At 35.0% G+C, this 23,060-nt stretch overlaps 2 protein-coding genes across 2 annotated transcripts in view; both read right to left on the reverse strand.

Moving 5' to 3' along the window:
• Positions 1-2,620: 2,620 nt before the first annotated feature.
• Positions 2,621-3,326, reverse strand: LOC110033341 (cellulose synthase-like protein H2). The gene has a single exon (XM_020737272.1). The coding sequence runs from the start codon at positions 3,324-3,326 to the stop codon at positions 2,778-2,780; it is 549 nt and encodes a 182-aa protein (XP_020592931.1). The 3' UTR covers positions 2,621-2,777.
• A 138-nt stretch (positions 3,327-3,464) lies between these two features.
• LOC110033336 (cellulose synthase-like protein H1) overlaps positions 3,465-23,060 on the reverse strand; it is a 22,026-nt gene continuing 2,430 nt past the window's right edge. Inside the window, exons 3-10 of the mRNA XM_020737266.1 lie at positions 20,276-20,452; positions 18,700-19,033; positions 18,164-18,289; positions 16,591-16,704; positions 4,553-4,765; positions 4,314-4,440; positions 3,841-4,031; positions 3,465-3,734 (exon numbers count right to left, since the gene is read on the reverse strand). Coding sequence (XP_020592925.1) covers positions 3,465-3,734; positions 3,841-4,031; positions 4,314-4,440; positions 4,553-4,765; positions 16,591-16,704; positions 18,164-18,289; positions 18,700-19,033; positions 20,276-20,452 — 1,552 coding nt within the window. The remainder of the gene's footprint in view (positions 3,735-3,840; positions 4,032-4,313; positions 4,441-4,552; positions 4,766-16,590; positions 16,705-18,163; positions 18,290-18,699; positions 19,034-20,275; positions 20,453-23,060) is intronic.

The raw sequence follows: 23,060 nt of genomic DNA on the forward strand, positions 1-23,060 counted from the left end.
TATTTTCTAACGGAGCTTCTTGCCTACTACATTCAATGCTTTATCAAGTTAGATACTTAAACCCTAATCCTTAATACGTTAATTGAAATTAGAGCATTCTTCAAAAAAGTATCTGCAATTCATTTGAATGTCGATGGATTAAGACAACCTCAAGTGAACATTCTATTGTGCAAAGTTGAACAAAAAATTTCTTCTAGCTTTTTGAAACATTGGAATATCTGCTTTTTTCGTTTTGAATTTTGAAAATAATATTTTGATTTTGAAGGGTGAGAACGAACAGAGCTCATATATAAAATAGTTTAAGCAATCGAACGCAATACTACGGGTAATACGTCATCCCGAGAGATGAGCATGCCAATATAACCATGGGCTTGATGAAGTTTAGAAATTATCATGATGACATTTGGGACATGAGCTTGGTGAAGTTTGATTTGGCATGTGTGTTCAGTTTTGATGGATTTGGGGTGGGTTTGGTGGCTTGGGGTGTATTGGTGAGACGTGGGTGAAAAGTGAATAGGGGTGTGGTGGTTGTAGTGATGTGCATAGTAGAGTGATGGTTGCAATGTGCATAGTAGAGTGATGTGTAGAGTGAGGTATGGGGTGTGAATGACCAAGCCACCCAACATCTTCCTAAGGCCTTGATACGCTACCAACAAATCATCATAATCCAGCACGAATCTCGATTCGTCATGTTGGTCTTGACCAACTCACCAAAGTGTTGAGGGTTTGAGACCACCCATGCAAGACTTCACAAAAGAGTTAGGAGGTGGTTAGAATTCCTAAGTGGGGGAAATCTCATCACTAGTTTTCTAGGATAGCCAATAGGAAACTCCTATGGCTAGATTCTAAGTTCTAAGAGAAGAATTTAGATATCACAAAAGTGAGGTCAACAGTCCGGTTTGTGCACTCTCAAACTATCAAACCTGAGTCACCGCCATCTTGTGAAAGCATTGTTGCGGGACGACGTTGCCGCCAATCGACTGTCACTTGACCAACGTCAAGCTGCCACCGTCATGGCAGATGATTAACCAAGCCACTGTCACCATCATAGAACCACTGTCATTGGGTCATCGTCGTCAAAGCACCATATTTGGGCTACCACCACCACCCGACCATATACATGATTGTCGTCGAGCCATTGCAGCCACAGTCATTGTGACACCAACATTACCGTCATTCTCAAACTGCTTTCTACTAAACACACTTGTTGTTATACCACAACCATTTTCGTTGGACCTTTATTGTCACGATGATATCGCAATTTTCACCAGACCACTACAGTCATCATCGGGACACCAACACACAACTCATGTCGTTCGCCTTGCAATAAAGTCGTAGCCGGATCGTTCTAAGTTCTTTAATATTTTCTCTCATTCTTGTAATACTATTTTTAATTGTTCAAGAGCACTAAAATTCCTGTAACATACATGTTAATAGTACATCTATTTAGATTTGGCTAAGCCCCTATATTTTTTTCCCTTCCAAAATGTTCACGTAAATTATGTCTCTTCTATCAGTTTTTCTATTATTTGTTTTCGGATCTTTATTATTTGGATTTTTGTAGCATAATAAAATATGAATGCATCTCTATCATAAATTTTCTGAGACACATTTTATTATAGCATTTGACATCAATCGAAGTTAATACTCTCAAAACATGTTCAATATATGTAACAATTTATACAAATTTCCAATTTGTATTTCCGCCATCTTACTTTCCACAAAAAAAATAGATTTTATCATTCACAATAGAATTTCTTATACACCCAAATATTATGGGTGTAAACGGGCCAAGTTTGACCGAGCTCATGCTTTGTTCGTGTTCAACTCGTTAAGAAATATCACTATTCCTGTTCAGCTCGTTTATCTATCGAGCTCTAAAAATTTGATTGTGTTCGACTCGTTTGTTTAATGAGCCCAACATGAGCTGTTCGCGAACAATAAGTCATTTTAGTAACCTTAATCATTCAATTTTAGGATGTTAGAGGTAAGCGCGAGATTTAAAGTTTATTGCTTAAATTAAGAGATTCATTTGAATATAATTTAGTATATATTTATTTTATTTTTTAATTGATAACTCTAATTGATTATAAATCTTGGTAACCTTCTAGCCAATTAACTTATTTAAAAATAATACTTATTAATTATTTCGAGTCAAAATGAGTTGAAGATGAACCAAAAAAATATTATTTGTGTTCGGCTCGGTTACATATCAAGCGTAAAAAAATTGTTCTTATTAAGCTCATTTGCTAAGTGAATAAATCGAACACGAGTTATGGCCACGAAAGAGCTGGTTTGACAGCCCTCCATCCGAAAAAAAATTTGCGTGCATAAGACGTACGCAGAGCTCCGTATGTTTGTCACTTGTAAACAGGTTACAGGAAAGATTTTAGGAGGTTATAACCGCGTTATACCCTCTGTAATCTACCTGTAACCTACCTGTATCTTTTAGTAAGTTTCGCGCTTCTGTTTTCATATATAGGTAGGTTACAGGGTGGTTACAGGGGGTATAACGCTGTTATAATCTCTAGAATCCTTCCTGTAACATATTTGCGGGTTACAGACGTATCCAGCTCTGCGCACGTCTTATGTACGCAAAGTTTTTCCCCTAACATAAAAGAAATTGATTAATATTAATAACTAATAAACTAAATACAATTAATAACTGCAGTACAAACATTGTCCGAAGCGCATCAATAGAAGATCAAATTTTATAATAGCTTACAATCTGTTCGTTGAGGAAGCACAAAGAAGAGCCCAATGAGGTTCAGAAAGAGCTAATACCTCATAGAAAGCCGGAAGAAAAGAAGCGAAAAAGCTCCTGCTTTGATCACCACCGACCATGGAATCCCATACCTCCCCGTCCCAAACAACCCCCTCACAAACGGCCAGAAGGCCATCAAAATCCACCCGCAGCACACCATCTCCCCCAATCCCGACCACTTCGCCTCCCCTCCAATCCCCCAACCCGCCCGCCGGAGCAACACCATCCCCGCCGCCATGATGTGCACGAGCACCACCGCCGTGCCGGAGATAAATATCGGTGACCGGTCGAAGGTGAACCGCCCCGGTTCAACCAGGCCTGTTTGCGGTGAATGGTCCTTTCGGGTAACCTCAAAGACGGTGTCGGAGACGCCGAGGAATTTGAGGACGACGGAGAGGAAGCCCAAGAGGAAGGCGGTGATGGGAGTTATGCGCTGCATGCGGTGATTGTTCCACCATTCACGGCACGATTTCCCGCACTGCTTGAATTCTGCGACGCAGTAGATGATGTAGCTGATGAACAGCGCGGCAACGAGCAGGAACTCTCGCTCCGAAGCCTGCATATGTACCAGTAAAAATTTATTATTCATAATAATATCTTAAAAGAGACATTTTTTGTTTATATATTTTTTTATTTCCTATGTAAATAAATTTATTATATTACGAAGGAATTTTTTGCCTCACCTTTTATGAAAAATATCCTAAGTATTGAGAAGTAAATATGCAAGGCACTGGCGGAACTGGAGTTGCTTGGTAAACGTGGCCGTTAATGGGCCGTTTCTATCGAACAGAATTTCTAGGAGGCCCGTAGACCATCTTTTGAATTGAGTAAGGCTTTCTGGGCCGCCTGAAGGTGAAAGTCCAAGAAAGCCTGCTGGGTTAGGATTACAGTTGGCAGACTTCCAGCCCAAGGAATGAATTCGAATCCCAGTTAAAATGTCTTCAGTCATGGACCCATACATCCATCCTATCTGTTGCAGGCATGTTAAATAGTGAAAAAGCATATTGCACTATATTATTTGCGCATAATTACCAAATAATAAAAAAAGAGTAATTTATTTGCATAGATATAAGTACCTCTTTACCCCAGCTTGTGTTTTGCTCGTAGGTGGATGCAGCTACTTGCTTGGCTATTTCTATTTTGCTTGAAAGTTCAGTGTTGAAAGACAATCCTGGCTTGGCTTCTCGCATAATTATCACATTTGTAGACTGTATAAGCTCTTCGGAGTTTCCAAATACTCTTTTTAACTCTTTGCAAGGGAACGATTCTGCACAATATTTAATGAATGGGCATGATATTGCCATTGAACAAGACCATAATAAAAATTTTATTAATTCATTACATAACTTTAATTTATACATTTACAATTTTGATGAGTAGCAAAATTGAAAGACATGTTAGATATGCAAATACATAGAAACTTGGTGGTACCTACTTACATACCTAAATTTTTATTATATTTATCTTGAATTAAATCCAACAATTTTCAGGCCTATAACTCTAACAAACACTATAATTAAACATAATTATTTACTAATGATAATCCTACCATGTGTAGTTTTTTCCTGGCCTTCAAGTTGGGAGGGTGAACAACCGTAAATAATTTTTCGCCTGTGAAAGGATCCAGTTCCTCCATTTAAAGGACCCTGAATCCCTGCAATCCCTTCTCCTACAAACTGAAACCAGATGGATACATTAACTTATCATGTATGAATTAATGATAAAAGTATGATTCGAAAAAGTTAATTAAGCTGATTTTCTTAATTGAGGGTAACTAAAAATGAATACCTTCTGTAAGACCTCCAGCTTGTTTCCGAAGGGATCATCTTTAAGAGCTCCATAAAATCTTTGAGGAATTTGAACATAACCACAAGAGGCCTCTTCATCTAATCCGAGCAGAAGACACATTCCATGGAGAATCACTTGGTGATTATTAGCGAACATATCGCAGTCCACATTTAGAATAAATGGAGCATTTGTCATCAACGCTGAGACTCTCGTCTGCATGCATGCAACATTTAAGCAATTAGAAAGTTAAAATATACTACATTATCATTTAGGAAAATATTATACTCTTTAATATAGAAAAGTGTCACCTTTTGTTCGTCTAATTCATCATCTTGTTGGTGGCAATTAAGAAAAGTTTTAATAGAAATTTATGAATAAATATTTTATGATTAAGTGAAATTAATATAAATTAAGGTCTATTTACTTGAAATAAAATGTGTTTGGTGAGTTATATAACTTCTTTAGTTATTTTAAAAATATTTAAAATATTTTTTGAAGGTTTAGAGTGTTTTTAACAAAGAAAATAGTTTGTTTTGAAAAGAATATGCATATACAAAAAAATATGTTAAAGGAATATTTTTTTAAAAAATAAAGGATAAAGAGTAAATGTGATCCCAAACAAACCCAAAATATTTGCTTTTATGTAGATTAAATAGAATGGAGTTGATACATATTTTTTAAATATAAGGACACTAAACATGTAAGAGGGTTTGTGCCCTGAATTTACCCTCAAATAGTGAAGATTTTATGTTCTAATACTGTACAAAGATTCTTGACACATTAAAATAAAATAGAAGGGCAAAGGAAATACGAAAACCTTTAGACTTTTATAGCAAAAAAAAAAAAGAGACAAAAAAATCATACGATTTAAGCCAAAAGAAATGATCTACTAAATAAGTAAACCCCCTAAACACATAATTATAAAATAATACACTCTAACTTGGACTTTTGTAATGTCACAGAGATAGAAGAAGTCAAGAGGTGAACAATGATGATATGATGACAATGCTTGATCAATGATAGTCAAATTAAATAATGTTAGTTTGGTTATGATGGACAAATAATAATAATTGGAGAATGATAGTTAGATGAAAATAGTTGTATAACAATGAATAAGCGATGGTTAACAAAAGTCAAAAATTGATTAATGGCAACTATTGTTGGATGTCAATTTTTATCGATGGGCATAACTTTAGAGTTCTTTATATCTTCAAGCTCTCTCCAAATCAAAATCTAGGTTCCCTCTTCATATAAATATTGAAGGCCTATTTATAATTGAGATTGGTATTTTGGAAAATCTTGCAAAATAACAAAACATCTTATAAAGGCTATTGTTGATTCTATAAATCTTAGATCATTCTTCTAGTATTTAAATACGTTAACACAAACTAAGAATTAAGTGATCTATTATATATTAAATTTATGTTATTGAGAACATTAATTTGATCATAAATTTATCAAAAACAGAAGTTAGACATGTCTGAATTTAAATTTAGAAATTATTTCCTATACATGTATCAAAATTTATGCATGTTCAAGTGAATACTTTTCTAGGGTGAAAAATTGATTAGTATTAAAGCTTTGGGTGTATATTAGTTCTATGTGCTAGTAAATTTATTGAAATAAAGAGAAAGTATTGCATTCTGGCATTGCATAAAGATCCCCTTATATAAAGAGATAAACGAAAATTACACGAGAGAAACTAAAGTTTTTATGTTAAAAATCCAGAAAAAGGAAAACGATAAGATATAATCCAATCGAAATAATACCAATATATGAGATTAGAGTTTAGTTTTAGTAGTCTTCATAATTTGTGAAGAGTTGTAGAGTTAGAACCTTTTTTTTTATGTTATGTCTTTGTAGAAATAGTAGATGATGATAATGATAACTAAATTATTATGATTGTGTGGCAATAATCAAATGATGGTGACTTTGACAATTATTAGGTTGTAATAATGTGAGTACGATAGTTTGGCGAATAGTAAGTAGATAGTACTAGAGCAATCAGATGATGGTTATCTGGGAAGGATGGTTAAGCAAATACAATTATGTAGTTTAATCATTTCAACATGACTATTGGTGTTGGTTATTGGCAGTGATCCACTAATATAGCTCTAAAGACCCCCATGCTCTATTCAAGTTTTAATATGTCTTCTTATTTTTGAGTATGTCATTATAATTAAAGAAAATCTGTAAAAATCAAACAAATTGTTGAACCCAAAGAAAAAAAATTTAATGATTCAACTAAGATTGAATTAAATAATATTATAAATATTAAATTAATATTAATATAGTTAAACTATATAATAATGATTCAAGATGTTATTTTTTAAATTCAATATACAAGACATTTTACTCTTGAACATTATGAAGATGGTTTTGAAGCATGATAATTTTTTATTTATATTTGTATTTAATCTCAACCACAATCAGAAGGCCAAATAATCATACTTGCACACTGATTCAACCAACGATTTTTAGTAGGATTAGCTTAGAAATAGTGAATACTTTTCTAGGGTGAAAAATTGATTAGTATTAAAGCTTTGGGTGTATATTAGTTCTATGTGCTAGTAAATTTATTGAAATAAAGAGAAAGTATTGCATTCTGGCATTGCATAAAGATCCCCTTATATAAAGAGATAAACGAAAATTACACGAGAGAAACTAAAGTTTTTATGTTAAAAATCCAGAAAAAGGAAAACGATAAGATATAATCCAATCGAAATAATACCAATATATGAGATTAGAGTTTAGTTTTAGTAGTCTTCATAATTTGTGAAGAGTTGTAGAGTTAGAACCTTTTTTTTTTTATGTTATGTCTTTGTAGAAATAGTAGATGATGATAATGATAACTAAATTATTATGATTGTGTGGCAATAATCAAATGATGGTGACTTTGACAATTATTAGGTTGTAATAATGTGAGTACGATAGTTTGGCGAATAGTAAGTAGATAGTACTAGAGCAATCAGATGATGGTTATCTGGGAAGGATGGTTAAGCAAATACAATTATGTAGTTTAATCATTTCAACATGACTATTGGTGTTGGTTATTGGCAGTGATCCACTAATATAGCTCTAAAGACCCCCATGCTCTATTCAAGTTTTAATATGTCTTCTTATTTTTGAGTATGTCATTATAATTAAAGAAAATCTGTAAAAATCAAACAAATTGTTGAACCCAAAGAAAAAAAATTTAATGATTCAACTAAGATTGAATTAAATAATATTATAAATATTAAATTAATATTAATATAGTTAAACTATATAATAATGATTCAAGATGTTATTTTTTAAATTCAATATACAAGACATTTTACTCTTGAACATTATGAAGATGGTTTTGAAGCATGATAATTTTTTATTTATATTTGTATTTAATCTCAACCACAATCAGAAGGCCAAATAATCATACTTGCACACTGATTCAACCAACGATTTTTAGTAGGATTAGCTTAGAAATGGTTTTGAATTTGGGTTGAACATGGCGAAAATTCGATTCACGATTTAACTAATTAGACTGGTCGATTTGATCCGATTTAAAGTTAAGTTTTATAAATTTTGAGAGAAACCTTTTTGTTGTTTTAATTAAAATTCTAAAATACTCATAGGACATAGTCCGTGTTAATTCTTTTTATCATATAACTCATTCATTTAATATTAAGTATCTTAATGAACTTATAACTACTTAATTTTGAATATGTTGGGTTCATCTATCATTTGATGTTTTAATTATTGTACCATTTACTGATCATTTAAGTATCTTAATGATCTTAAATTGTTTAACTTTTGAGTTTCTTGAGCCTCTGTGGTCCCAAGTTTTTCTATAGTATTTTAATAATTTGATGGGGGCATATTTGGAGGTTGTCTTGCCACTTTTTCCTGTTAGATTTACCATCAGAACATTTAATTTCAGTATAAATATATCTATTGAGATTGATGGTTGGATGAAAATATATTTTTAGAAGCATATTGACCGGCAATTTGGACATCACCGTCAAGGTCTATGTCAGAATTTGCTGCTGAAATTGATTGGTTTTGGAGACGTCTGAAATACAACTCAGATTTCAGCCCCCAGACGTGTGAAACAACAACTCAATTATTGGTCATTACTTAAACAAACAAGGGAAAAGCAGACAGCAACTTTTGTCGTATTTTTCAGGCGTCTTTGCTTGGTCATTCTACATGAGTCCGAATTAAACGAGCTAAGCCAAGATGTATTTTCCTATATATATATATATATATATATATATACACACGCGCAGCACGTTAAATAGGTAAAAATATAGCTAATCTACTTATTATGAATTTAGGGCTGTCAAAAAAGTTCGTTGTTCGCGAACAGTTCGTGTTCGGTTCGTCAATGAGTTCGTGTTCGATTCGTTCGATAAGTAAACGAGACAAATGCAAACAAATTTTTTTTCGTTTGGTTAGTTAAATGAACCAAACACGAACAGTGATGCGTTCGTTCGTGTTTGAATAGTTGTTGTTTGAAATATAAAATAATTTAAAATAATTATAAATTAATAATAATAATATATTAATATACTCTATTAGTAATATACTAATATAGATATTGTATATTTATATAATATAAGTTATATAATTAATATACAATATTATTTTTATATATTAATATTAGGGATGTCAAACTGGCTCGTCGTTCGCGAACAGCTCGTGTCCGGTTCGTGTTCGGCTCGTTCGTTAAGAAACGAACACGAACAGTGACTCCACGAATAATTTCAAACACGAGCTTATTTTAAACAAACTAAATTTTAAACGAACCGAACACGAATACAAGCTTTGTTCGTTCGTGTTCGGTTCGTTCGTATTCGGTTCGTTTACACCCCTAATTATGATGCTGGACAGATGAAGAAAAATGCCAATAATGTATTAGCCTTGAGCTTGAACTCAGACAAATTATTCACGTTTAAGCTCAATTTTGAGTATTTTATATTAATATTTTTAAATCGAGCTCTATTCTAGTCACGACTAGTTTGAACTTGGTTTCTTAGCTCATCAAGTTAAGGTTGCGAGCCACTTAGTTGAGTGCGAGCTGGCTCAAAATTGACTTGGCTCAATTACAACCCGACCCCTATATAAGAGATTTTATAGTTTTCCGTTAATTGTTACATCTATAAGTTAGTATTCTGTGCAGCAAATTTAAGTTATAATTACATATTAATTTAAAATGCAGTGGAATATTAAATTCTAGTTATTTTATTTGTTCAAATTATTATGTGCTATAATATAATCATTGATATGCCGCCAACAAGTTTTCATCATCTGACACGTATTTCGAGATAAGACGCGGATCTCGAGATAATATTTTGAATAAGAAACATTCAAATTTTGGTAAAAAGTCATCCAAAGCTCCGATTTCAGCAAACTTATAGTCAAACTGACCGACTCGATAAGAATGACCTAATGATATAAAAAATAGTCTGATCCGAGTCAAATTGAGCCCATATAAGTCATTAAATCACTCTTGAAAGATTTTCAGACACATTTGGAAGGTCATGCTGATGCCGACACTAGCAAACCTATACTTAAATCGAGCGTCTAGACAAGACGAATCCAAAGAGTCCAATGTCACTCAATTCTGACATCATTAATGCACTCAAATGTCCATTAAACACAGTATGATTGAAGGAAACTCTCTGAACCGTTTGATCAAAATAGTTCATATCAGTGCATTAATTGCACCAAGAATACTATAGATAGACCCATACCCCTCACATGAGAGAGGGCGGAAGCCTAGAGAGATCCTAAGACTTTGAGGAGAAGCTACAGCTCAGCATCACCACCGACCACTCTCGACCACCGCCGACCGTCGTCGACTACGTCAACCACTGTTGACCCCGCCAGTCAACCACCGCTAACCATCATCTGCAATCAGTATCAACCACACACCGTCAGTCGACAATGTTATAACCTGAAAAATCTAGTAACCATTTTCAGTTTGTTGGACAAAAACTCATCACTATGGTTCATGTGTCAACAACGAACTATATGGTCATCAGCTTATGTAGCTCCCGACTCCTGTCCTCGCGACCTACGGACGACATTCATACTCGCTCCAATGGCCTACGTGGTTTACATCTCATGCAGCTCCCGACTCTGGCCCCCATAGCTTACAAACGTCATTCATACTCATCTCTATGACCTACATGGTCCATAACTCGTTAAGCTCCCGACGTTTGCCCGGCCTACGGGTGTCATTTATACTCATCACTACGGCCTATGTGGTCGATAACCCCCACAACTGCTTACTATAGTTTCTCTAGCCAATCAACGCTTCTGGAGCAAGCATCTACAATACTCACGGCGGACTACTACTTCTACAACAATCAACAGTGTCCTTTGCAACCTGCTATCACCAAGAACCGTAGTCGGATTATAGTTCTACAACTTTGTAATTCTATCTTTTCTGATTTAGGAGAAGGATGAACTTGTATACGCATCATTCATAGTGGATTTTCACAATTGGGTCAGGCCCCGTTATTTTTCACTTTAAGGGCTTTCCTCGTAAAAACCTCTGGTGTCACTACTGTATGTTTCTCTTTTATCTATATGTGTGTTGAATTCTCGTACAATGCTAAGACGAAAATTTTTTACTCTACCTCCGTGAATTTTTTAGCACGCATCAGTTTGGCGCCGTCTGTGAGAAGTGAAGTCCCGTTTTGCATTATCTTCAACTCTAAAACATCGAGCCCATACTTCCTTTCCTAATGATGCACTTCATCAAACTAGCAAAGGAACATCATTCACGTCATGAGGATCACTTTGATGCATTCTTCAATGTGGGGGGCAACCTTCACTGCAGTCTCGAAAGATCGTTCACATCAACTTCTCGAGCACGATTGTAGTAGGGTTGTCTTCTCACATTTTATTCAGACACAAAATATTTCACAACTTCTTCTAAGCGTGGGGAGTGGGGAGCAACCTTCACTGTAGTCTTGAAAGGTAGTTCCTATTAACATCCAGGGCAAGACTGTGGTGGGGTGGTCATCCCACATTTCATTCAAATTACAAGTCTAAGAGAATCACTCCTGTACTGGGGGTTGTACTGGGAGGCAATCTTCACCGCAAATAACACTTCCTCAACACCCCCTCATCGTACCTGTACTGGGGGGCAATCTTCACCGCAAATAAAACTTCCTTAACACCCCCTCATCGTACTAGTATTCTTCTTCTATTAGATAAAGAAGTTGATCACTTTAAAGCCCGATACATGGGTTGTTTTGCAAGCTCACATGGAAAGTGCCCACGCTAGGGAGCAAAAAGATTCAAAAGCAGCAACTAATAAGTTGTCAAACATTTTTCTTGAGTATGACTGCAAACATATTTCCAAAAGAAACATATGGTCCATTGCGATCTACCCTTAGTCTCGAGAAATGTAGAGCATCTCTGACACCTTATTTTAGGCTTAATCGATCCCAGGGGGACTTGATTTGACATCATCCATTACAGGCTACAGTCATCAAGCAAAAGCTTCGACACACAACCTCAGATACGTCAAAAATCTTTGGTGGATTTCCTTCGACCTCTTCCATAACAGGTTACGGTCGTCAAGCAAAAGCTTCGACCAACAACCTAGGATAAGTCACCCATCCTCAGTGGATTTCATATAGCTTTGTTACGGGTTTATGCCATCAAGCATCACCTGTTATACAACTCAGAACTTGTCTTACATCCTCAATGGATTTTCCTTTCCACCATTCCTCTAGAAATCAAGCCCAGAAGGCAAGACTTGTAAGAAGCTACCATTTTGCTGGAAGATGAACCCAAGAGGGTCTTCACTGAAAAACCTCGGAAGGCTATGAGCCTTAGAAGTTACCAGTTCAAGCTCCTATATGACATTGATCTGAAAGGGCACAACCTAAGAAGGCATGAATAGCAAAAGGTACACGATTCTTCCTAAAAATTTGTGTGTTAACTTTAATTGCAGAATTTTGCACAATTAAGAAGCCACAACAACCGTGGAATAAACAAAGAAATACATTATCATTATCTACAACTGTCACATCAGATGATAAAAAATGCTACAAAGACAAGCATATACTTATACAAGAGTTACAACAAATCTGCTCATTTTCGAGTAGAGTTGACATCGCCTCCCCAAAACCCTGTACTTCTAATGATCGTTAGGGGGTCTCCAGATATCACCACCACATGAGCATGAAAATCTTCCCCTCAAAGTGAAGCGGAGAAACTACAACATTTCTTAAAGAAATATGCAAGAGCGACACTGGAATCTGCTACGGAATGCACAACACCAACGAGAAAGAAGATGTGGTTGCTTGCCTGCTACGTAGGCCGGAGACGACTTTCCTATTCGCCGCAATGAGAAAGAAGATCCGTTACTCGCCTGCTACACAGAACGGAGATGACTTTCCTCTTAGCCCCAACAAGAAAGAAGGTATTGTTGCTCGCCTGCTATGCAGGACGTGGAGAACTTTCCTCTTCGCCGCAACGAGAAAGAAGATTTTGTTGTTCTCCAGTTACACAAGGCAGAGACAACTTTCTTTTTCGTCGTAGCTCTTTTTTGCCACTTTTCATCACAATTCTACTCTGCAATTCTTTACCTCAACTCTACTCATCAATTCTTCACCTCAACTCTACTCCACAATTCTTCATCTAAACTATGCGCAACAATTTTTCACCTTAACTCTGTGTCACAATCCTTCATTGCAACTCTTTGCAACAATTCGTCATGATGGATCATTATGACACACCGTCGCAATACTTCGTATCACCACTACGCTCCGCCTCTACTTCGTAACACCACTACGCTCCGCCTCAATGCATTGTTGCAATGCCCTGCAGCAATGCATCGCATCGCCGTGACGCCCCGCCGCAACATGTCGCTGCAACGCACTACCACGACACTCTGCTGAAATGCATCACCGCGATGCATAGCCATGACGCACTATGACAATGCAACACATCACTACGACGCCTGCTGCCACGCTCCGCCGCAATGTGTCATGTCATCGCGTTGCCCCGCCACGATGCTCCGCCATAACACATTACTACGCCGCTCCAACGCAACGCGTCATCGCGACACATCGACCCAATGCATTGTCATGCTGAAACTCGTCGCAGCGACACATCCCACAATGGGTCACGTCATCGCAACGCATTGTCAGAACACGTAGCTGCGACGCACCGTCACAAATTGTCGTAATGCTGCAACGCGTTGCCGCAACGCACCACCACAACGCGGCGCTGCAACGCACCGACGTAACGCTTCACGTCCTCACAACGCACTGCCGCAACGACGTACTGCTGCAACGCTCCGCCGCAATGCTCTGCCCCGACACTCCGCCGCAAAGCGACACCGCGATGCATCGCCGCAACGCGTCACGACGTTGCAACTCCCTGCCTCAATGCGTCGCGTCGCTGCAATACCCTGCTGCAACACATCGCCTTGATGCATAGCCACAATGTGTCGCGTCACGTCGCCAAGTCGCACCGCCGCAATGCACCGTCACGACGCACTGCCACAACTCTACCCCCTCTTCTTTAGGCCTAGTTATAGGCTCAAAAAGAGCCTTGACCATTAAATGCACACTAATATATAAATGTAAAAATAAGTGCAAGCATTAAAAAAAAATAAAAAGTTTTCGTATTCCAAAAAAAAAATTGATGCATTTTCCCATTACCTCGAATCCCACCTTTCCACCTCCCCAATAATTTTTATTATTTCAGTCTAAGCTAAGATTTGAACTCTGACACTCCCTTATGAAGCAGAAGGAACCAAGCAGTTCAACTTATTAACATATAAGGACAAAAAAATATTGTTATAGCAGTAGTAATAAAATAATATATATACATGACACAAATGCCTTGAACCTTGATATTTTCGGACGAAAAAAATGATTTCGCCCAGAAATAAAAGGGCAACTGATACGCCATCAACAAATTTTCATCATCTGACACGAATCTCAAGACATGACACGGATCTCAAGACAATATTTTGAATAAGAAATATTCAAATCTTGATAAAAAATCATCCAGAGCTCCAATTTCAGCAAACTTATAGTCAAACTGACCGGCTTGATGAGACGGACCTAATGATTTAAAAACTAGTCTAATCCGAGTGAAATCGAGCCCAGATCAAGTCATTAAACCACTCTTAGAAGATTTTAAGATACATTTGAAAGGTCAAACAGATGTCGACACTACTAAGACTATACTAAAATCGAGCGTCTCGACAAAAAAAAATCAAATGAGACCAAGATCACTCAATTCTGATATCATTAAGACAAAATGTCCATTAAACACTGTATGATTCTAGGAAATTTTCTGAACCGTCCGATCAAAATAATTCATATTAGTGCATTAATTGCACCCAAAATACTATAAATAGAGTCCTACTCCTCACATCAGAGAGAACGGAAGCCTGGAGAGAGCCTGAGGCTTTAAGGAGAAGCTGCAGCTCAGCATCACCACCGACCGCTGTCGACCACCGCCGACCTCCCTCGACAACCACCGACTATTATCAACCACCGACCGTCGTTGACTACGTTAACCGTTGTCGACCCCTCCAACCTCTGTCGTCCACCGCTAACCACCATCGTCAATTAATATCAACCACACACCGTCAGTCGACAATGTTATAACCTGAAAAATCTGATAATTATTTCTCGTATGTGGGACAAAACTCATCACTACGGTCCATGTATCAACAATAGGGCTGTCAAAAAAGCTCGTTGTTCGCGCTCCCGACTCCTGCCCTCGCGGCCTACGGATGTCATTCATACTCGCCCAATGGCTTACGTGGTTCACAACTCATGTAGCTCCTGACTCCGGCCCCCGCGGCCTACAAATACCATTTATACTCGCATCTACGACTTACATGGTCCACAGCTCGTGCAGCTCCCGACTTTTGCCATCGCGGCCTACGGGCGTCATTTATACTCGCCACTACGGCCTATGTGGTCCATAACCGCCACAATTGTTTACTACAGTTTCTTTAGTCAATCAACGCTTCTGGAGCAACCATCTACAATACTCACGACGGACTACTACCTCTACAACAATCAACAGTGAGCCTTGCAATCTGCTATCACCAAGAACCGTAGTCAGATTATAGTTATACAACTTTGTAATTCCATCTTTTCTAATTTAAGAGAAGGATGAATCTGTATAATCATCATTCATAGTGGATTTTTGTAACTGGGCCAGACCCCGTTGTTTTTCCATTTAAGGGTTTTCCACGTAAAAATCTCTGATGTCACTACTGTATGTTTCTCTTTCATCTGTATGTGTGCTGAATTCTCGTACAACGTTAAGACAATAATTTGTTACTCTACCGCCGCAAATTTTCTAGCACGCATCAATCATATCACCAGAGAAAAAAAAAATTATCTTAAAATGCATGTATTTGTTGCTTGATGTCACATCATCCTTTGAATTTATACTCGATCTTATCATCACTTGTATTTTATATAATTCTTCTGATGTAATTGGCATGCAAGTACAATGATATGGCTACGCCACATTAATTGAATCATATGATTAATAAATGAACTGTTAGATCGATATACCAATTTATTCAATGTTTGTGAAGAGTTCTAGTTATATGGTGGTTTTTATAGATAGATATATAAAAGCTTGACGTGGTTTGCTATGAGGTTAGGTTTGTAATGACATCGTAATGATATCATGATTGAATCATTACTATGAGATACTCATTTAAGTTATAATTTTTTGTTTAATTATAGTATATTTCATCCTTCATAAGCTTATCAAAGCATTTAGTTAAATTTTAAACCTTTTAATATATAATTTTATGCCAACAAATGTGTCTAATTAGACCAAAACCTAAAACACAAATATTATGATCTAAAGTAACATGGATAGCCTTATTTTCAAAATCTTATAATTAGTATAATAGTGGTACTAGCAAATAAGAAAAAATAATCCTAATTTTTATATAAAAAAATGTATCTAAATAGCTATTTTATGAAATATAAGAAAATATAGGAAAGTGAAAGGTCTGCAAAGATCTATGGCACTTTTAAACTTACCAAAACATTCATGGCTCCAGCTTTGAAATGATGTAGATGTTTTGGCCTCTTTTCTCTAGATACATATATCAAATGTGAGATACCATCTATCTCATCTTTGTTCTCCCATAATATCTGCAAAATGATTAAATAAAGTTAATAATGTCTTTTAATAGACAATATATATTGATTCAATAGACATTAATTAAATATTAAATGAGGACATAAAAAAAAAAAACTTCAAAATAAACAATTTAAGGCATTGATTAAAGCATAAATTGAGATTTATTCATTGCTTTAGCTCTAAAAATAAATCTTGACACTTAGAAACTTAATTATGTATATGTAAGCATATATAAACTTTAATACAAAAAAAAAAAAATCACAAGTGGTTTTTTCTTGTTGTCTTAATTGAATTTAGGCCAATTTTTGCATTTAGGAATACATATGTTTCATATATCTATTTAGTTCGCTGGTCCTTTATCCGTCAATCCCCATCGGGTATAATATCTCAATACTTTTGCTTCTAGACCATCAATTAATAAAATCTTAGGCAATATTATATCCAAACTCATTAAAACACTATTTGGATTCTCACAATAAACGTGCTTTTCAAATTTAAGAAAGTACCAATTTTTTGCTCTCACAATCTCATGTTTGGGCATGATACTTATATTTGAAAGAAAGTAATTTGTCAAAAACCCTCAATTGCAACATCCAAATACCACAAATTATGAAGAGACTCCATTAATTAGATAGAGTCTACACTAATTATCCAAATTAATATGGAGGCATATTTTCCTCCATCTTCAATTATTTTTGAACTTTCTCTTAAAAATAAAGTTGAAGAGCTTAATATTTTAATGATTTATGCTCAATCATTAGTTTTCAACATGTTTCTCATCATCAGAATTTTAATGGTGGTTTATGATTTTGGGTTAATTATTTCTACTAATAAGAGTCCTCTTATTGAAAGTTTTCTTCAGCTGATGGTATCTTTCCGAATTCAAAAAACTCAAGAGACTACTACCATCAGTTGTGATCAGTAAGGAAATGTTAATTGCTCCTTGGAAGTTGTTTTGCTTCCTATTGCTTCTTTGTATTCTCGGGACATTATATACATCATCATTTCTATTGAATCTACCAATGCTCAAGGGTTATTATATTTACAACTCAACATTATTCCTATTATTCTTACTACATCTAATGGTGATATTTGATTGGAGGAATTTGCTTCTACTCATTATTGGTAGGTGTCCTTGCTAAGGGGAAAAAATAATCATGTGAAGGTTCCACATGTTATTAGAATTTCATCCAATTCTATCTCCTTTTAGGATGTATCATATTAGAAATTGAGTGGTTATGACAAGATTTACCTTTTGATATTTCTTTTCTTTATATTTGACCACTTTGTCTGCTTTTATAATTATAATATCAACTATTTTATTATTAGTTTGCTAAAGAAATTCATACAATTCATGTCTGAACAAAAACTGAAAAATAAATAACACGTATTAATAACCCAAACTTAAGAAAAAAAAAAAAGTAAAATTCATGAGAGCATATAAAAAATATTAGAAAATTAGTAAATTACCTTCACAATGCTTTGATGGTTTCCTCTCTCAATGTTAGAGAACTCAACATAATCATCTCCTCTATGAGGTGGCAAATGGCTTTTCCCCACATTTTCTATCCTTTGCTTGAGCTCCTCATAATCATTCTGCAATATTGAATGAATTATTTGCAATTTTTTTATACATAAATATGGTATCCATGTTTATGCTCTCCATAGTCTTTCTACAATATTTTATTTTATCATAATTAGTTTTTATCCTTATGGGTGAATTCTTATTTGTCCATAAATCACACCACAATAAATAGAGCACAGGAAATATATAGAAAATCATCACAGTCAGAAGGGAGTGAACGCTGATGAATATATATAACACACACATATATATATATATCTTTTCATCTTTAAAGTTTTAATTAATTTATGCTATTAATTTTCCTTCATTTTTTCTCAATTATGAATAGCATTTTGTATGATAACATTTAATTTGGATGAGTACTAATGCATGCCTTAATCTAAAAAATATATGACTTAAAAAAAATAATAAAGAAAATTACCTTGATGGCCTTCCAATCTCTTAGGAAATCCAAAGATAGACCAAGCGATGATTGGTTAGGGTCTTCAGAGAAATACATGAATGGAGCACGAATTTTGACATCATATTTCCTACAGAACGGAATCCAACGACTGGCAAACTTCGAAGCCTCAGTGAGAGAGTAGTATGTGATCGGCGAACCACCGTCGTCAGATATATAACAGGCTAGACGGTTTGCCGGATAGTCGGCAGCCAACAACGACAATACTGTGTTCACCGTGATGATTGGTGGCTCCAAATCAGGGTCCGCCGTCGTAACAAATAAGTCAACGGCTGGAAGTTCATTCAAACCAAATCTGTATTTTCAAAATTATACAATTATATTTAATTTTGTTCCTGAAAAAATACACGACCTTGCCAAATAAATACAACTAAATTATTAAGATGTTTACAAATAAAAGCTAAGATGAGTAATAAAATTAGTCACCGGTACAGAATATATTTTTACCCTAAATAGATCGTCTGGTATCATTTGAAAAGCAGACGTCTCGGTAGTCCTTGTTGAAACTAATTATTTTAAATTTGTCATTTATACTGCCAAAGGAGACACGCAAGCTGTCATTTGGCAAAACGAACATTTCCTTTATCTGATACATGTGAGGTTAAAGCCTCGTTTGAAAGCTACTACTCCAAAAACATCATACAAAAACTACGGTCTCGATGGGTGTTGGAAGGGAGGGACTTTCTGGTGATATGAAAAATGTGATATGTCACTCCCAAAAAAGGAAAAAAAATATTCTATATAAACATCGTAAGCAGAGATGCATACGGTGTCGATCTTCACCGTCCATCATAACAAAATTTTTTTTTAAAAAAAATTTTAAATAGGGTCCCTTGTTGTGATGGTCAGTGAAGATCTGACACTATATGCATCCGTATTTAATAATTTTTCCCAAAAAAAGGAATAATTACATTCAGACAAGAGCATAGAAAACATTACTATTTACAAATGGAGCATGCAGGCGATTTTTCAAATTATAAAAATGATTCATTTATGCGTGTCATGATCAAATTATTGTGAATTTAATAAAAATGAAAAATACGAATTGGTGTTTTATCATGACCTTTGATATTTGAGTGAGAATTTGAAAATTGGATGAAAAGAGGGTGTAAAGAGGAATGTTTTGGGTAGCGTGTATGTAATCGCCCCAAAAAAAACATTAACTAATTTAGTTTTTTCACTAAAAAACTATTCTGCATTGATCATTTGTCTCTCTTGAACCACATATATCATTTGATGATATCACGTAGAAAATCAAGTTATAATGATATGAATTTTGGTAATAAGAAAATTTGAGGGGGCAAATGGAACGGTTAATAAACATAAAAGGCATTCACATATATCCCTCATAATTCTTACCTATTCACATATCTAATATCTAAACATTACATAGCTCTCAATTCTTTAATACATGATGATACTAAAAATGAAATACATCTTTTCATCCATAAATCAAGTGTAAATATCAAATATTATGCATGTAAATGCTCCCTAATGATTACAATTTATATATCTGAAATATAAATAGATTACTTACTGGCTGAGTAGGCGATGGGGATATGCTTTGTAGATCACCGGATTCCACTTGGCGTTGAGGTAGAGAAGCCAGACGAAGGTGAACCAGGCTTCGCAGAAGAAGGCTGTGAGGCAGACCCAGTTGGGTGCTGCACGAAGAGAAGAGAGGCTGCAGGGGGAGAGGGGGGGGGGGGATTCTCTCGATCAGAGGCAATGAAATTTTGGTTTCACCCATTCCTGATTCCTTCTTCTTCCTGCTACCACCAATCCTATATTTATTAAACATATTCAGACATGATTCATCTCTATAATTAAGATCGAAGATATTACAAGGGAGGACAACTATTAATTTGATGTTTACATACCCGTTTTTAAATGCACAATTACAAAAATGAAAGATTTACGTACACACCACTCAATTCTTATGTATTTACATATCTAACACCTAAACTTCAATTTTCACTTACATATCACCTTACCTATTGTTTGTATAAAAATGCGTATTTTTGATGTGATATGAAAGATTTGGGTGGTAAAAGTGTAAAAATGAATGTTTAGGTGTTAGATTTGTGAATACATTGGAATTGGGGGGGTATCTCTGTAAATGTCCCAATAAAAATTATCATATTTTTGATGTGCATGTTATAGAGTAATTGATTCTTAGTTTAATCTTGGATCATCTGGATGGACCACAGCGTGCAAATTGATAATAATTGTTACTGTACCAATGAGGTCTATCTTGAAGATTTCAATGATCAAGGAAAGCTATAATTTAAAAAAAATAAAATAATAATAATAATCCAAGCGCTAGCATTTTAAAATTGAAGCTCATCAAATTAAAAAATAATATCTTAATAGTTCTTATTGATCGATTGATCTAGTTGGTCTTAACTGTACTTTGTATCAATTGCAATAATTGAAGTAAACACATGCCATATGGTTTTCTTGTAACATTATTGAAAATATTTTGAGAGAAGTTTTGAGATATCTATTGATTGACTATTTTGAAGCTACTAAGAAACCTTGGTACAATTTAAAAACTCTAATCATAAATAGCTTTATATAAAAAGATTTGTTTTGCTTTGTAGGTTTTTGTTTTCTTATTTAAATACTGCTAGATATGATAGACAACTGGAGTTTTTAAGAATAGCTGTAAATCCCGTCAATTTGAATTATCATGGGAGAGAAGAGAATTAAGGCAAAAGAAGAAAAAATGATCATGGAAATAGAAATTTTATTATTTTCAGCAAACATCGAACACGCACCTATAAGATATAGACTTATGTAGTCAGTCTTTTGTATGAAGGGTAGGAGGATGAGTATGATGTTTTTGTAGTGAACAAATGATGATTGTAATACTCCCCCATTAAGATGAACTGTGGATGTTGTGAACATCCATCTTGGATAGGAGCAAAGTTAATGAATGTTATTAAAATAGTTTGATGAGAAAATTGTTGAGATGGATTTTTTACCATAGTGGCATGAGTTTATTGAATCCATTTGAGACATTGTCTTTAACAAAGTGACAATATTGATGCTTTTAATTTTCTTATGAGAAGTAGGATATGTAATTTTGGATGGAACTTCATTGTCATGGAACATGAGTGGTAACAATGAGATTGGGATATTGAAATCCAACATTAATTATGTTACCAAGCTAATGCATTTACCATGGTGGCCAAGGTATTGCAATCTACTTTGATGAATGAATTTGAAATGATTTATCGCTTCTTTACATTCTATAGAATTAAAGAACTATCGAAGAAAACGTAAAAATTGGTGATATATTTTTGGGTAATGAAATTTGTTCCCCAAATATATCAAAGAAAACCTTAAGTTGTTAAGAAGATGTAAAGGAAAAAAATCGAACATTCCTTTGTGTGAATTTAATGCAACAAAAGAATGGCGTGCAAAGTTGAGGTGCTTGGTTCTTGGCTAAGCTAGACAATGGCTAAAATTGTTGATGGCAAATGTGATGCTAGGCTGAGATAATATGAAATATAAAAGTCGATTGTTAAATTCTAATATTGACATGATTCAACGAGAAGGTCTCTATTAAAAACATTAAATTGATAGTGAAAGCCCATGGGTGTGTGCTTTAGTCTGCTAATAAGAAAATTAATATCCACAAAGAGTTATATAGTGATGTGTTTTCAAGAAAGAATGATACCAATACTTGATTGAGCCATTTGTAGGCCAATAATGTAGTTAAGACTTGAGAATGCCTAGATTTTCTTAGTTGGTTGTCAAGAAGATATTTTAGAGAATTAATGATAGAAATGAAAGATCCAATGATGATTATGCTATCAACATAAATAAGTAAAGCAATGAAGGTCTAGCAAATGCATTTGTTGAACAAGGAATAGTTTGATTTTGAGTGCTTAAATTTGGGGCCAAGTAATAAAGATAAATATTGCATTAACACTATTGATAGGCTATTTTAAACCTATAAATGGATGTGGAGTCTACATATTGGCCTATCATATTTAGTGATATCCTCCCTATGCTACTATAACTCAGTGGTAGATGCATCAACACTTCCTTTAGAAGATCCCACATAACATTATTTATTAATAATTGGATAAGGATCCAATTTTGCCTTGCAGATAAGATTAATAGTAGCATGACAGTGACTAATTTGGCCACGTGTGAGTATATCCATGAGATGTTAATCTCTTATGGTACACATTGGTTAATTAAGTACGCTTTGTATATATTTATAAACCTTTTTGGATTGTGTTTAAACATTTATTTTTGATATATCATACGTGCTTAAGAGTACCTCAAAGACTGCATACCCCCCACCC

The sequence above is a fragment of the Phalaenopsis equestris genome, unplaced genomic scaffold (assembly GCF_001263595.1).
Source record: "Phalaenopsis equestris unplaced genomic scaffold, ASM126359v1 Scaffold001143, whole genome shotgun sequence".
In the NCBI taxonomy this organism is placed as follows: domain Eukaryota; kingdom Viridiplantae; phylum Streptophyta; class Magnoliopsida; order Asparagales; family Orchidaceae; genus Phalaenopsis; species Phalaenopsis equestris.